This window comes from Hemicordylus capensis, chromosome 5 (genome assembly GCF_027244095.1).
Source record: "Hemicordylus capensis ecotype Gifberg chromosome 5, rHemCap1.1.pri, whole genome shotgun sequence".
NCBI classification, from domain to species: Eukaryota; Metazoa; Chordata; class Lepidosauria; order Squamata; family Cordylidae; genus Hemicordylus; species Hemicordylus capensis.
Window position 1 is genome coordinate 217729198 of NC_069661.1, and position 17189 is coordinate 217746386.

Sequence of the window (17189 nt, forward strand, 5' to 3'; positions counted from 1 at the left end):
TTCAGTCTGCTCATTCTTCCTGCTGACTTTTGATGATATTGTAGGATTATTGTTATTTTATTTTTAAAGCATTTTATTTGTATTTTACCCTTTATTTTTAGGTCTTTTTGTGGCCGGGGTTCCCCACACCCCCTGTTTCCCATAGACTTTAATGCTTTGCCAACTGCAAATATGCCAATGACGAGGTTTTGCCAGAACAGAACCCTAGTGTTTGGCGAGGGATGGCTGTACCTGGCTCTATACTGGTTCCTACTCAGAGTCCTCTGTATGTTTCTTCTTCTTCTCAGCTTCTGGCTTGCTGGGGCAGTCTCTTGTTCTGGTTACAGGACAGGTCTGGGGCTCAATCCAGCCTGGCTTTTTCTTTTCTTCTAGTGATTTCAGCTATTTCCCCCCTGCAAATGGGACCAACTCCACTGCAGACAGATTCTATTTTAGGCTTTTTCTAGCTGCTCATTCTTGGCTCTCTTGGCTCCTCTGTGCTCTCCTGGTCTCACTCTAGTAGGCTTCCAGACTGACTTCCTTCTTCTGCAAACTTCAGCTCTGACTTGACTAAACCCTCCCAAACTCTCTCACTATATACAGTTTCTCTGACCCAACAGTTCCTCAAGTCAGTCAATCAGAACAAACAAGAATTCCCTTCATTTTTCAAAATCTTTCCCCTGCCAATCAACTGTCAAACTACTAAACCAAATGTGAAACTACAGAAAAACAAGAATGAACTTTTAACTCCACACAGGGACCAGCCAACATTCTAAATATATTTACAATGGCGAAGAAGTTTGGGCCTCATTCCTTCACATTCCAAGCAAAAGAGTTCAGTTTACATTGCATGAAGGACATCTAAACCAGTTTAAACCCAGTTCAAGATATCTGAATCAGTTACTGAATGGCTTTTTACAGTTAGCATTTGAACCAGAACTGATTTTTTAAAAAATACTGATGAACCTGAATTTGGATGTGTAATGGTTTGACTCCATTATACACTGCTGAACCCCTATGGTTACTTAAAGGAAAGGCACTTTTCAAACACGTAGAGTGCTTTCCTTTATCATTATCAGTGTATAAATAAAGCAGTTCCCCATGGTTTTGTCCCATTTGTCGGTGACAGAACAAAAATGGGGAAGAGAACTTTGGAGCTGAAAGGTAGCCAATAGCCTCCCTTCCATAAATCTCATCAATCACCTGAAATGCACTTTGCCCTTTCTGTGCCTTTCCCTGTATCTCCCCCCCCCCGGTGCTGCCAGTGTGCCTAGTCAGAAGCAGAACGACAATGTCACCAGGCCACTGCACTGTCTGTATTTTGTGCAGTGTGCCATTACAAGTACATACATTTCTATCAAGCACAGTGTTCAGGATGGGATTGCCAGCTCCAGATGGTGGAAAATGTCAATATCCATCACCAAAAAAGTGGAAGTAAAGGATGTTTTCTACCAAAAAGATCTCCATATATATAATAATTGGAGAATAAATACAGCTCACCGCTGTGAAGCAGATGACCAGGTGAGCTGTATTCCTGCTCAGTCTGCTGTCTTGGTGCTGAGTTCTCAAGGCTTCGTAACTGTAAACTCCTTGTCTGGTTAGGTTTACCACAGACACAGCCCTCTGACGACGTCCTCCCCACCATGGGTCACCCAGCGGCTGCTCTCCCCAGCCAGGCCAGCAGCTTCACCCCTTGGCTCGGGGCAGGGCAGCCAGCTAGCTACCAAGCCTGCCTCTTGGCCTGCTGGCCCAGCAGGGTGTGCACCGTCTCCCACTCGCTTGCTCAGGCGCGTAACAATGATAGGGCAAGGGGAGACAGTTGTCTGGGGGCCCCACTGCCTGGAGGGGCACCCCAGAGGCACCTCATGTGACTCCCCATTGCCCCCTGCCCAGCCCCAAGGCCCTTCAGCCACTTGCCCTCTTCGCCGTCTCTCCTGCTTGTTCTGCTGGCCCGCAATCGAAGCAGCAGGCAAGCAAAGAGCTCCTTTTCTCCCGCCTCTCAGCTGATCAGCGGGTGGGCGGGGCTTCCACGGAGGCCTCCCTGTAGGCCGCAGTGAAGCCTGAACTCGAGTGAGGGCCCAAGCAAGCCAGGAAGGAGGAGGCAGCCAGAGTGTTCTCTGAAGCAGAAGACTCCTTGCTGCCCTGCTTAACCCAGACCAGCATTTGCCAGGTAGAGTGTGAACTCCTTTTTGTGGTTACCTTTCCCGCCCGCCCCCCATATATAGGGATCTGCTTGCCATTGGGCTTGGATGGGGGGGGGGAGGGACCGAGAAGTCTCTGAATATTTATTTTGAAACAGCTTGGAAAATTTGCTGACTTAAAAAAAACTATCTAAAAAGTCCTATAAGTGGCTTGTTTCATGGCAGAAAATTGCAAAAACTTCTGGAACAGTATTTTATTAATTTTATTTATTCATTCATTCATTTATAAATGCACTTATGTTCAAGTTGTTTTGCAACCCAGAAGGTCTGAGTGAGAACTATGAAGCATGTGTGGTGCTTTTATTTTATTTTTCTTGTGTGTGAACTGCTCCCCAATAACTTGCAGGGACTTCAGGGTAAATCTGGCCAACATGTGAATGCAGCACCTCCATTCCAGAGGAGATGTGTCTTAAAGGGCTTTTAAAGCCTCCTGTGAAAAACCTCCTGCAATCAAACTTGACTGAATTTGTTCAGAATTCTGAGAAAACAAACATAGGTTCACCCTGCATGGTTGAAAGTCTCCTTTACTAATCTGCAGCGAGGGGCCCATTTTAATAATTCATCTTTCTAGTGTGTTCTAGGCATTAAAAGTAATACAAATGTATAGTACTCAATGTATATCACTATATACATTGTAAATCATTGTAAACCGCTTAGAGAGCTTCGGCTATAAAGCGGTATATAAATGTAAGTGCTATTGCTATTGCTATATATTGTGACGTGTGTGTGTGTGTGTATTCAGTGAAATGTATTTGCAGGCAGCATACTTATTTTGGAATATCAGACTTAAATCCTTGGGGGCCTGGGGTGTGCGGAGGCCCTGGACTTTGGGGGGGGGCATTTTAAAATCTTGTCTCTGGGCCCACTCCAACCTTGCTACGCCCCTGCGCTTGCTGTTCTTTATGCCTACAAATATTTATATACTGCTTTTCAACAGAAGGTTTTCACAATGGTTTTCAAAGAAAAATAAATAATAAGGTGTCCCCCTGTCCCCAAAGGGCTCGCAGTCTAAAAAGAAATGCAAGGTAACACCAGCATCAGCCACTGAAGGAATGCTGTGCTGGGGTTGGATAGGGCCGGTTGCTCTCCCCATGATGCATAGAAGAGAGTCACCACTTTAAAAGGTTAGCCTTTTTATTCGGTTAGCAGGGGTAGCTGCTAAATGAGTAAAGTTCGTTAGCTAACGGCTAACTTCTCACTGCTGCCACCACTGCCACCGCATGAAGGAAGCCGGCTGCACCTGTCTGGCCCATCTATCCGTGCTCCTGCATCACGTGGCTCTGCAGCCTGCCACTGAAACAGAACCTCCCCTCTGGTTTCCCCATTGGATGGATGGTCAGTAGGAAGGAGAAGGAGACGGAGGAAGAGAAGCTGCTCATGAGAGCAAAGTGTTGTGAGTGGAAAAATGCTCCAGCCGCTCCCCAGAACTTCGGATACCACAACACATGCCAAAAAAAAAGTTGTTTTATCTCCAAAATAATTTCTCTTCCTCCTAATGGGAAAAAAAAGTGTCATTTGGTCCCCAAAATAGTTGCATGTCCTTTATAAAAGTCTCTAGTTGGCAACCCTAGCTGAGAATCTAATTTTTAAAATGAAAGAGCAAGTTCCTAGAATGTGCTGTTGTAAAGATAGTCTTGAAGGTGTGTGGGAACAAATGGAAAGAGAGCTGCAACAATTCGCAAGTCAAGCAATGTAGTGGAAAGCCGTAGTAAGTTCAGCAGTGCATCAAAGGCTTTATCTCGGCAGTAGCTTATTCTAACATAAATTCTGACAGGAGATTCTACAGGGCATCTACATGTCATTTAAAAATGTCATGTGTCTTCAGTGCTGTCTGCTGACAATCTGTGAAAGGCACAAAATCATGTGATGTATTTAAATGTTGTGCAGATGCTCTATAAAATCTCCTTTCAGAATCTGTGTTTGTGTTGGAATAAATTGCCATCTAGATAAACCTAGATTGTCCCAGCATATTCTGAGTGTGAAATGCTTTTCACCACAGGGAAATAGTTTTATAGTTTTCTTTGGTAGGCTGTGGTGCAGAATGTTTGCTGACAGCTCAAAGGGCACTGTCACTTATCAGTTATAAACCACTTATAAATTATTTCTCCTGAGGAAGAGATTGTCATGCTTGAAACACATTGGAACAGTCCAATGCATTGTTGCATGGAATGGAGGCTTTTGCACGGGTCATGGGTTACTTTTCCAGGCTTTATTTAGCTTGAGAGTGTGTGGAAAGTGACCAACATGATGCGCAGCAGCACATCTGCTGAAGAAAGGGCTGTGGGTCTGCAGGGAGCCTCTAGCATCTCTATGGTGACAGATCACTGTGCAGCCCCGGGGGAGGGGGAAGTGATTTTCAATTCTCCCCTCTTCCTCCAAAAGCCCTTTCCACTTGCATAAAAAGTTCCTGAAGGCCAGGGATGTGTGTGTGTGTGTGTGTGTGTGTGTGTGTGTGTGTGTGAGCGCGCGCATGCTAATGGAAATAGCAGCTATGTAAGGCCCCTATCTGGATTGGGACTGCAGGAGGAGAAAGGGAGACTTTAACCATTTGCCTCTGTAATGGTCCTGATCTGGATCAGCCCCCTGCAGCTGCTTTTTGTCTGGATAAAAAATGCCAGTGATGCTCCTCCTGGGATAAACAGCCACAGGGAGACCAATCTGGTTTGGGACCACTGTGGAGGCAGAGAGTTTAAAGCTGCCTCCTCCCCTGCCAGCAGATCCAGTTCCCTATTGGCTTCCATGCAGCTGCTATTTACAATTAAAAAACCAAATATGCAGACCCCAATCATGCAAGTGCTCTCTCATCAAAGCTGACCCTTATTCTGGGGCTCTAAGGAAACTCTTCTAGCCTAGACTATGACAGGATTGATGACAAAATGTCTTCAGGAGGCATATATATTGCTTCAGATGCTCTGGTTTTTTTTCTCCATAGTGTGCACTCTTTCCTTCATTTCCTCATTCCAGCCCCAGAGACCTCTGAGTGAGTTCAGTTCAGTGATGACGGGACGAAGCCCCAGCCCCTTCCCCCAGGAACCAGGAGAAATTATGCCTTCCCCTCAGCCAGAGCCAAGAAGGAGAAACCTGCCAAGAACCCCCTCTGTTGGTAAGATAACTCAGGGGAGGGGAACATAGTAGGTGTGTCCTATGCAATGTTAGATGATGAGTTTCCCAAGATGCTTTGGGACAATTGATCCTAGCCAAAGAGAGAAAAGGAAGGGCAGGTCTTGGGTCTGTTGGGTGTTGGGGTTTGTGATTATTTAGCAAAGCACTAAGGAAGCTGCTACTCCATTTACAGAGTGCAGAGTTTAGTTGTTGCAGCTTCCTCAAGAACACGCATGGAGATCACTATAAAATCTAAATTACTTTATTGGTGAAATACATTTGAGATAGGAAAGACCTATCCTTTCTATCAGCTGCGTAATGAATAGGTAGCGGGAGAGAGAGATGTTTCCATCTTCTCTCTAGGAGGAAAGGAAGAGGACTGACTCACTACAGGAAGTACCTGAAGAGTTAAAGCAGGGGTCATAGAGAACAGGCAAGCAGGGACAGGTAAGGAGACCCTCACTAGCTACCTTTCCTCCCAGTGATGGTCGTTAGGATAGTTGGTGCAAAAGGTCGATGCACTGGAACTCCATATCCAACACCTGTCGTACTGGCTCATGACTCCTATTTTCTCTCCTAGCAACTTGAATCTTTCTCTGAGCAGTGACTTAATCAATCCATCTGCCACCATCTCTTCTGTTGGACAGTACTCCAACTGGACTACTCCTTTTTCTTGCATGTCTTGAACATAGTAATACTTCATGGGAATGTGCTTAGTTTGAGACTTCATCTTCTCCATCTGGGAGGTCTGGATACAACTTTGGTTATCCTCAAACATTGCCGTGGGCTTTGATTCCTCAATCCCAAAGTCTGATAGTAGCTGGTGTATCCACACTGCTTCCTTGCACGCTTCAGCTGCGGGCATTTTTCCCATATCTTGCCATGTGATGAGTTCTTGTCTCTCTCCTCCTTTGGTTATGAGTGAGAATCTTTTTGGGTTGAACCCCTTTGTTGGGCCTCTGTGAGCATCTCAGTTCCGGCTCAGGCTGTGTAGCCTCTTCTGAATCCAGCATAGATTCTTTGAGCTCACTGTCTGGCTCTAGCTTCATGAGGGTCCACTCACGGCTCCTCTTTCACCTGGATCTCTGGCACAAGTTCTGGTACATCACCTCTAGTTGGCCCTTGTCTCACATCAAAATACACCACATTGTGAATTCTGACCTCTCTACTCGCAGGATCAAGGATTCTGTATCTCTTTTGGCCAGGCACATATCCAACCAACACTCCCAGTTTACATCTGCAATTGAGTTTGGTTCTCTTGGCCCTTGGGATATATGCATAAGCCTTTCATCCAAATACTCAGATATGGTTTAGAGAGGGTTTATGCTAGGGATGTGCATGGAACTGGCGTGGGCCAGTTTGATGGCAGGAGGGGTAACTTTAAGGGCAGGGGAGGGTGCACTCCCCCCCGCCACATTTCCCCCTTTGCTGTTTGGTTTCCTAAAAGTCCATCGGGGCAGCAGCATACCTCCCTGCCACTCTGTTGCCCTCTTTACTCGATGTGCCTGTGCACATTGGGCACATGCATGCAATGTGAGTGGGCACGCGCCAGTGCATGCAGGTGCATTGAGTACTTCTGGTTACTTCCAGTAAAGGGGGCAATGGGGCAGCAGGGAGGTACACTGGTGCCCCAATGGACTTTTAGGAAACTGAGCACCGGTGGAGAAATGTGTGTGGGGGGGGAGTGCACCCTGCCCCACCCTTAAAAGGCAGACACACACACACCCGCCGTCAAACCTTCAAATTGGCCATTGTTCAAACCTGTTTGGAGGCCCGTAAAAGGGCCTCCAAAAAGGTTTGTGCACATCCCTAGTTTTCTCCCATGCCATAGTTCAAATGGTGTCTTGTCTATTGCTTTGGTTGGCAATCTGTTTTGCAAGTAATTTGCAGTCAACACTGCTTCTCCTCAGAATTTATTTGCCAAGCCAGCATCATGTAACATGCATATGGTCATTTCTAGCAGAGACAGATTTTTCCTCTCTGCCACACCATTCAGTTATGGTGTGTATGTGGGAGCAGGTTCATGTGAAATCCCATGCTCCTATAGGAATCTTTTCATGCCATTTGACATGTATTCGCCTCCACTGTCTGATCTTAGTCTCTGAGGCTTCCTTCAGAATTTGTTATTGACCAGTGCAACATATTCTTTAATTTTTTCAAACACTTGACTTTTCTCTCTGAGAGCATATGCATAAGTAAATCTTGAAAAATCAACGATAAATGTGAATATGTATCGATTGCCACCCATACTATTTTCAAATGGACCACAGACATCAGAATGTATAAGTTCCAGAGGATATTGTGACTCCCTCTGTGTCTGTCCAGAAAAGCTGGGTCTCACCCTTTTATTAAGTAAGCAACATTGACATCTAGTGGCAGCTTCTTTGCATGATTCCACTTTAAAGTCCTTAATTTGTGCATTTCCCTCAAGCTCATTTATCACATTTATTTGCCTATGCGCTAGTCTTTTATGCCACATGGTAGAACAATTTGTGTGTTTACATTGGGCTGCTCAGTCACACAGTCCAATTGGAAAAGCCCATCTTCACGCATATAGGCTGTCATAATTAAATCATCATTTTTGGTGATGTAGCAAACATTGTCCTCAAAAGTCACTTTGCAACCTTTATTAACTCCATGTCCCACAGAGATCAAGTTGCTCTCCATATTGGGGACTAAGAGAGCATCCTCGATCAAAATCCTCTCAATCTGTCGACCAGACTGCCTGCAATTTATTTATTTAACTAACACATTTTTATACCGCCCCAAACGCAAGTTCTCTGGGCGGTTTACAAGACAATAAAAAGATTAACATATTTCAACAATTAAAATTAAAAACATTAAAACTGTTAAAACACAATTAAAACAACGCAGCTCAGCTGATCCTCTCCTTGTCGAATAAATTATGTTGCCATTACCAATAAGAATAGGAACTTTGTAATTTTCTAAACCAATAAACAGTTCAGGGGAATTCAGAATGTTTTGGGTAGCTCCAGAATCGATGATAAAACCATTCCTTTTATCCCTGGTTGTTATATTGAAAGTCTTGGCTCTTTGACTGCCTCTGTCTGTGTCCTGTTCCTCAAAGGCAGACTGCTGTCTGCTTCTCTGTTAGAAAAGCTTACCCTCCTTCCTGCATTCACAGACTTTGTCATAATTGTAGTCATGGTAACCAGGTTTCCCTCCTCTGGAGTTATCTCTACTTTTCCTGCCTTTGGGCTCCAGACAATTAGCATGCAAATGCCCTGCTTTTTTACAGTTAAAGCAATGTCTGTTTGCTGAAAAATGCTGTGGTATTGTTCCCATGCTTTGCAAAATCTGTTCTTCCCTATTTAAGGCTGAAATCTTGCAAGCATGCATTTACAGTTTCCAATTCAAGTTTATCATGTGAAACTTACAATGCCATCTTCACATGGTAATAACTCTGTGGCAAAGATCTCAGAATCAAGCCAATTAACACTTGATCATCCAAAGTATATCCATGTTGTTTAAGTAATCTGTGAGTCTCCTCCATTCCACTTATATGGGTTGGAAGTTCCCCTCCTCCTTCCAGCTGCGTTTTGCAAATCCTTTGAATTTAAAAGGACAGCAGCGTTGGGGGAGACTCTGCCATACAGCTTTTTGAGCTTTTTCAACACCTCTGGGGCAATTTTAGTCTCTTTGAAATGCATTAGTAAGTCATCACTTACATTTAGGATGATCAAGCCATATGCTGTCGTTCTGTGAATCCCACTCCTTTTGGGCAGCTGCCCCATCGGTTGGTCATGGTTCTGTGAGAGCTCCATTAAGTCCTTTTGCCATCAGGAGGGCTTTTATAGGAAGCTACCATATACTGAGCCAGACCATAGGTTCATCTTGCTCTGTATTGTCTACACAGACTGGCAGCGGCTTCTCTGAGGTTGCCGGCAGGGATCTCTCTCAGTCCTATCTTGGAGATGCCAGGAAGGGAACTTGGAACCTGGATGCTCTTCCCAGAGTGGCTCCATCCCCTGAGGGGAATATCTTACAGTGCTCACACATCAAGTATCCCATTCATATGCAACTAGGATGCACTGTGCTTAGCTAAGGGGAGAAGTCATGCTTGCTACCACAAGACCAGCTCTCCTCCCTAAGACCAGCTTCCATTTTCGTAACCAATTGATTGTAATTCCTTCTAGTCAGCTTGGAGAAGGCAACATTGTTCATCTCTGTATCCACAGTCTTTCTAATTAACTCAGCTGCACTTTAAAGGAAAAACTGTGCTGCAGATTTTTGGGCTGCTGGGCCCATAACCCTGTTGAGGGTTGTAATTATTTTGCAAAGCACAAAGGAAGCTACCACTCCAGTTACAGAGTGCAGAGTTTAGTTGTTGCAGCTTCTTCAAGAACACACATGGAGATCACTATAGAGTCTAGGTTACTCAACTAGTTTATTGGTGAAATACATTTGTGATAGGAAAGACCTATCCTATGTATCAGCTACATAATGGAGGGAGAGGGAGAGAGATCTTTCCATCTTCTCTCTTGAGGAAAGGAAGAGGACTGACTCACTACAGGAAGTACTTGAGGAATCAAAGCAGGGGTCATAGAGCAGAGGCAGGCAGGGACAGGTAAAGAGACCCTCACTAGCTACCTCTGCTCCCAATGCCCCTAGTTGTCATTAGGATAGTTGGTGCAAAAGGTCGATGCACTAAAACTCCATCTCCAACATTTAGAAGTAGCTAATAGGGATATGTATGGACAAATCTTTGTGGCATTCCCACTAGTTAACAAAGCCTGGATTCTTCACCAGTGCAATGACTTTGCTAAGAGATTCTGTCTCTCTTAATGTCTTACAGGCTCACTCTCCACTGGCCAACGTTCTCGATCTAGTTCCTTTGGAGACCAGGTGGCAGGGGGAGCAGAAGCAGGCAGTAAAGAGGGAAGCAACAACAACGTGCTGAAAGTCCAAGCAATAGCTCCTCACTCGGCTGGTTCCAACCGGACTCTTTTGCAATTCAGCCTGGGAGACATAGTCACCGTGCTGATACCAGAAGCGCAGAATGGCTGGCTGTATGGCAAGCTGGAAGGTACATCCACGTAAGTCTGCTCCAGTATGTATCTGTGGAACTGTGATAAGTTGAGAAGGTTCTTGATTAGATGCATAGGTGTCTGGTGGGTGTGGGGAGGGGAGAGGGGACAGTTGGCCCCCTGGATTGAACCAGGTCTCATTGAAATCAATGTTGCATACTCCCAGGGAGGGGGCTATAGGATTGCTGGCTTTGATACCCACCCTGGAAAAAGCCCTGCGTACGTCCATGATTACAGGCTTCAGATCAGTCAATGAGGTTTATTTAAATGGGTTCTTTGGTTCCTTGAAATCATCCTTCTGAACTAATGCTGACCAAATCAATGTTTCTTCCACTGGGGACTTTATTTTTATTTTATTCAATTTTTATACTGCCCTTCCTAAAGTGGCACAGGGCGGTTTACACTAAAATAAAAAATACATACCAATTAATATCAAAAACCATTTAAAAGATTAAAACTAACATCTATATATTTAATTCTCCTGGGTGAGCCTTGGAATGTGCGTCCTGGTGCCCAGCTAACTGGCTGAGTGGCGGAGATGCCTGATTGGCTGAGGCGCACCCAGGAGAATTGGTGGCTGCGGAGGCGAGGTGGTGAGGCAGCGGGCCCGGCCATGGAGGCGAGGTGGAGGTGGGCCGTGGAGGCGAGGTGGTGGCGGGCCCAGCCACGGCGGCGTCACTCAGCCCAGCCACAGCAGCAGCAGCACTCAGCCTAACAGCCTGGGCCCTGCACAGGCTGGCCGGAGACTGGGGCAGAAGGTGGGAAGGAAGAAGTAGCCAGCCCCAAAGAGCACACAGATGCTCTGTGTGGGGTCGGCTAGTTAAAACTAAATATAATTAAAAAGATGGGTCTTTAAGGTTCTCCTGAAGGCTTCCAAGGAAGATAATCCCCTCATATCTGCGGGGAGCGCGTTCCACAACCTAGGGACTACAACTGTGAAGGCCCTATCCCAGGTCACCACCAGATGAACTGGTGGCACAGGAAGACTCCTGATGATCTCAGTGAGCGGTGGGAATCTTGTAGAGAAAGGCGTTCTCACAGGTAACCCGGACCTAAGTTATTAAGGGCTTTAAAGATAATATCCAAGACTTTGTACTTTGCCTGCAAACATATCAGCTGCCAGTGCAACTGTTTAAGAACAGGCATAATGTGATATCTCCGGGATGCCCCAGAGACCAATCTAGCTGCCTCGTTTTGAACTAATTGAAGTTTCTGAACTTCATTCATAGGCAGCCCCTACATAGAGCTCATTGCAGTAGTCCAGCCTGGAGGTTACCACTATCCAGCTGGTGTACTACTGTTTTCAGGTTACTATTGTTGGGGGTTGTTAATTTTTACCCCCAGTAGGTAAAACAGCAGAGCACTAAGGAATGAGCACATACTCCAGTTACAGATTAGGTAGCACAGGATGGTTTAGTTGTTGCAGCTGTTTAGAGGAAAACCGTGGAGTTCCTTGTAGAACTAAATACTAAGTATTTATTGTTTAAATACACTTGGAGAAGAAAGACCTAAATCTAATCTAAAGGACTACATAAGGAATAGGTAAGGAGGGAGAGAGATGTTTCCATCTTCTCTCTAGGAGAAAAGGAAGGATTGTTGCTCAGCACAGGAAGTGCAGAAGAGTCAGATCAGGGATCATAGAGTAGAGACAGGTAGAACAGCTAGGGAGACCCTCACTCACTATCTCTAGCCCAGTGCCCCTAGTGGTCATTAGGATAGTTGGTACAAAAAGTCGATGCACTGGAACTCCATCTCCAACAACTATTAAGAACATTATATTGGCCAATGTGATCCGTGGACCTCCAGAGACAGAAGGAGAGTTGTGGAGGGCTGTGGGTCTGCAAGGAATCTTCAGTGTCTCTGTGCTAAATGTTTCTTTGTGCAGTGGGACCAGGTGCAGAGTGGTAGCGGTTTTCACTTCTTTCCTCTCCCTTCAAAAGCCCTATCCACTTGTATACATCTGTTCTTGAGGGCTGTGCAGCCCTCAAGAACAGTTTTATACAAGTGAACAGAGATTCTGGAGGGAAGGGAGAGAGAGGGGAGATCACTCCCCACTGCCCCCCATGCCTGCTCTGCTGTGCAAAGAAGCCTTCAGCACAGGGATGGAAGGCTTTTTGTGGACCCTCAGCCCTCCGCAGCCTTTTTTCTGTCTCTGGAGGTCTGAAAATCAAGTTGGCCATTGCTTTTTAACAAGAAAAAAGTGTACGAAGTGGTTTATATATCAAAAGAATGAAAGATGATTCCCTCTCACAATGTGGGGATCACACTAAAGAGAAACATAATGTAGACACGAGAAATAGCCACTGGAAGGGAGCGACACTATCTGGGTGGAACAGGGACATTTGTTCTCCCCCTTGGTTATTATAAGAGAGAAACCATTTGGAAAATGTCTTTTTGTCCAGTTAGCAGGGGCTCTAATTCGTTATCTAGAGGATACATGGTAGTCACAGCACATTACCCTTTCAAAGAAGGGTCAATTTATTTGTAGTTCTTCCCTTTTGCTGGGCCAGGGCATATTTATAAGAACATAACATAATTACAGAGTTTTCTTTTCTCAGCATGCGATTTTCACTCTCTGATTGTCAAACCACTTAGTTAAACTAGCTTCACTGAATCCTAATGCTTAAAGTATTCCAAATCCTTCTGACTCTCAAGTAAGGCATTTGACTATCCTGGGTGAACTGTAAGGTTCATTATTTTAAAAATGCATATTTTACGGGGCTCCAAAAGGCAACTAAGAGAGAGCGTTTGTTCTGTACATGTTGCTGAGTATAACTTGTTTGCCACCATCTCACACTAGACTGAATGATCTGCCCACCTCTCCAAAATGGACCAAGTTCATTTGGAAATTTAGAGGGAATGTTCCAGGAACTGAACCAACAGAATCCAAATAGCTGATATGAAAAATTTAAGTGGGCCAATATGGATACAAGCATCCCTGATCATATTCATCCCACTTCCAGTCTAGGTTCACCTCTGTGGGTGTGAACCTTTGTTGTTTTTTAGGCTACCACCTTTATTTATATCCACTACAAATTACTTTCCCACTTTAACTCATGCTTGGTTACAAATTTTGTGTAACTCAAAAGCTTGCTTCCTTGCCCTAGCCCACTAATCCAGTTGGTTCAATAAAAGCTATCATCTGAACCGTCTTGGTGTTGGAGTTTGTAACTCTTTAGCAAAGCGCCAAGAGGAAGCTGCCCACTCCAGTTATGCAGTAGTGCAGAGCTTTGTTGTTACAGCTATTTAAGAATACCGCATGGAGACTGTAGTGTGGTTTAAACTAAATAAGGTTTATTGGTTAAGTACATTTGAGATAGGAAAGACCTATCCTAACTATGAGCTACATAATGAATAGGGGGGGGGGGAGAGATGCTCCCATCTGTATTCCAAGAGGAAAGGAAGGAGGACCGACTTGCTACAGAAGGAGTCAGAATCAAGGCAGGCTCTAAGCATGAGGAGGAGTTGGGGTCAAGGTTCTGAGGAGTCAAGACAGGGGTCATAGAGTAGAGGTAAAGCGGGGACCCTTACTAACTACTTCTGCTCCCAATCCCAAACTACTCTATACTTGGACAGGAAAGACCTAAGCCTAATCTAAAGAACTACACAATGAATAGGTAAGGAAAGAGAGAGATGTTTCCATCTACTCTCTAAGAGGAAAGGAAGGATTGTGACTCAGCACAGGAAGTGCTGAAGAGTCAGATCAGGGGTCATAGAGTAGGGATAGATAGAGGAGACCCTTACTCACTGTCTCTACTTCCAGTTACCCTAGTGGTAATTAGGATAGTTGGTGCAGAAGGTCCATGCACTGGAACTCCGTCTCCAACAGTTGGATCTTATAAATCCAATGAATTCTGACTCAGGAGTCTGCTGGAAGCACCACAAACTACTACTGCTACTTAAATATACTGCTTTTCAACAAACGGGTCCTCAAAGCGGTTTACATAGTAGAATAACAACAGCAGTAAAAACAACAACAACAAGATGGTTCCCTGTCCCCAAAGGGCTCACAGTCTAAGAAGAAAGGAAACATAAGTGACAGCCACTGCAGGGATGCTGTGCTGGGGTTGAATTGGCCAGTGGCTCTCCCTCTGCTGAATGTAAGAAAACCATCACTTTGGGTGCCTCTTTGCCTAATTTGTAGGGGCTAAACAGATGGCCTCATCATGTGGCAGGCAAATCCACACTGTCCTTTCTGTAAGGAGATGTGAAACCAAAGTGTCTCTTGACAGTGCGGGGCCCTATGTTCAATGGAACATCTCATGATGGCCTCTCCCCAGGATGGGCAGTTCCATTCACAAGCTCAGTCATTTGTCGTCTATGCATCTCTCTTTGTGTGTAGGCATAAGGCTCTTTGACACTTATAGTGGGGACCCAACACATTAAGCAAAGATGTAGGTATATGGAATTTGAGGATGATGAGGACTGCAGCATTAAGAAAGGGCTTGGGTGATGGAAACGTTGCTCTGTGTCTTTGTTTTAGGAGTGGTTGGTTTCCGGAAGCATTTGTGAAGCCACTGGAAGAGGCAAAAGACCCTGAAGATACATCCCCAAGGTAACCTGAACTTTAGTTGCTCCAGTGGTGAAGTTCCTATGTGGTGCCATTTGTTCATATCTGGAGCCTTATCAATGAAGGGTCAGTCCATCTTTGGGGCCAACAGGATACTTCTCCTGAGCATTAACCTTGCAGTACATGGCAAGTTATGTACTTGCCATGCTACTGCAACAGATATAAGCATGTCTAGAGGGCCAAACAACAAGACATTATTTATTGATTTATTTGTATTTATTCTATTTTTATACCACCCTTCCAAAATGGCTCAGGAACTGCAGCTCCCCCTAAACATATTCTTGTTCTGTACACCTATAAGGTGGGGGTAAGGGGTATCTACTCTAAAAGGAGTGTGTAGGGGAGAGGAGGGAAACCTCTGCTCTTCCCCAGCCTTACCTCGCTGACATTACCCAGCCTCATCTCTGCTGCTTTTAAGAGGTATTTCCAGTATTTGAATTACAGTGGGGAGGTACGGTGGCTGTTCAATGAACTCCACAAGCCCCAGTCCTGGTTTTCTCCCAATTTTAGCCAAACCAGCCCCCTCCCTAGTCAAGGGGGCTTCCCTTCTGCTTTCCCTGTAATTTGAGTATTGAGATTTTGAGCAGGGCTAATGGCGCAGTGGGAAATGACTTGCCTAGCAAGCATGAAGTTGCCGGTTCAAATCCCCGCTGGTATGTTTCCCAGACTATGGGAAGCACCTATATCAGGCAGCAGCGATATAGGAAGATGCTGAAAGGCATCCTCTCATACTGCACGGAAGATGGCAATGGTAGACCCCTCCTGTATTCTACAAAAGAAAAACACATAGCTCTGTGGTCACCAGGAGTAGGGATTGACTCAAGGACACACTTTACCTTTAAAAGCAGCTGAATACAGTAAGGTAAGGTGAGAGATGGGCCAGGTTTCACTTCCTTATCCAGTGTGCTCCTTTTGTAACAAAAAGTAGACACCCTCCTCCTTTATAGGGCAAGGATGTGTTGTTAAACACATGGTTGCCCTGAACATCTAACTTGTCCTTCAGGCTGGGGCTTTAGTGAGAGCAAGGAAGAGGAAGGGCAGGAGGACAAAGCAGGAAGAGGGCCAGGAGTGTGCAATATTGGAAGGGTAGAGTTGAAGGTCTGGATACAGCTACAGGGACTGGAAAGGGGAAGAAAACTGAGCCAGGCCTCAGTAACAAGGGTATGTAGCTCAGTGATAGAGTATCTGCCTTGCATGCAGAAGGTTCCAGGTTCAATCCCTGCCATCTCCAGGTAGGACCGGAAAAGACTCCTGCATTGAAACCTTGGTGAGCTGCTGCCAGTCATGTAGACAGGACTGACCAAGAAGGACCAATAGTCCGATTCAGTGTAAGGCAGCTTCCTGTGTACTCTTGGATTTCAAAGTTCAGTCCTGCTGATAATTGTTAAAGAGAATAGATCTTGGGATCTTAGAACAGAATAACATAATAGACTCATATATGTAAAAAATGCCTGAGGGCTATTTCCCCCCCTAATGAAAACATCTATTTTGAGGCAATTTTGAGTGGAGAGAAAATGTGCGTGGGAGAAGGTTTAACTCCTCCTCTGTCCATTGCTTCCCTGCTCCAAATTGCACCTCCACCCACTCCCCGCCCCCATAGACTTTCAGATGCAGGTTTCTGAGATTTAGAACACTGCAAGGTGAGAAGTGGCTTGTGTGTGCTGTGAAGTGGCAAAGCAATGGGTGTGGGAAGGGTTAAGCACCTCCCCAGCCACCCTTGTCATTTGGAACTGTTGGGGGTTGTTAATTTTACCCCCAGTAAGTAAACAGCAGAGCACTAAGGAAGAGAGCACATACTCCAGTAGAGTAAGTAGCAGAGGATGGTTTAGTTGTTGCAGCTATTTAAAGAAAACACATGGAGATTCTTGTAGAACTAAATGCTAAGTATTTATTGGTTAAGTTCACTTGGATAGGAAAGACCTAAGCTTAACCTAAAGGACTACATAATGAATAGGTAAGAAGAGAGAAAGATGTTTCCATCTACTCTAAGAGGAAAGGAAGGATTGTGACTTAGAACAGGAAATGCTGAAGAGTCAGATCAGGGGTCATAGAGTAGGGAGACCCTTACTCACTGTCTCTACTCCCAATGCCCCTCGTGGTCATTAGGATAGTTGGTGCAAAAGGTCAATGCACTGGAACTCCATCTCCAACAGGAACCAAGTAATGATGGACAAAGAAAGAGTTAAGCATCCTTTCTGTGCTGTGTCTGCACTTCCAGTGGCCCCCTCCGAAGCAGTTTAACCACTTTTTAAAAGGTCATTGGGCTATCATTAAATGTGTTTGCATGTT

General features: G+C 45.1%; 1 protein-coding gene across 1 annotated transcript in view; it reads left to right on the top strand.

Moving 5' to 3' along the window:
* Positions 1-17189, top strand: part of BAIAP2L2 (BAR/IMD domain containing adaptor protein 2 like 2) — a 49840-nt gene that overhangs the window by 20664 nt on the left and 11987 nt on the right. The window contains exons 9-11 of the mRNA XM_053251422.1: positions 5145-5283; positions 10099-10339; positions 14814-14885. Of these exons, the coding sequence (XP_053107397.1) occupies positions 5145-5283; positions 10099-10339; positions 14814-14885 (452 nt within the window). The remainder of the gene's footprint in view (positions 1-5144; positions 5284-10098; positions 10340-14813; positions 14886-17189) is intronic.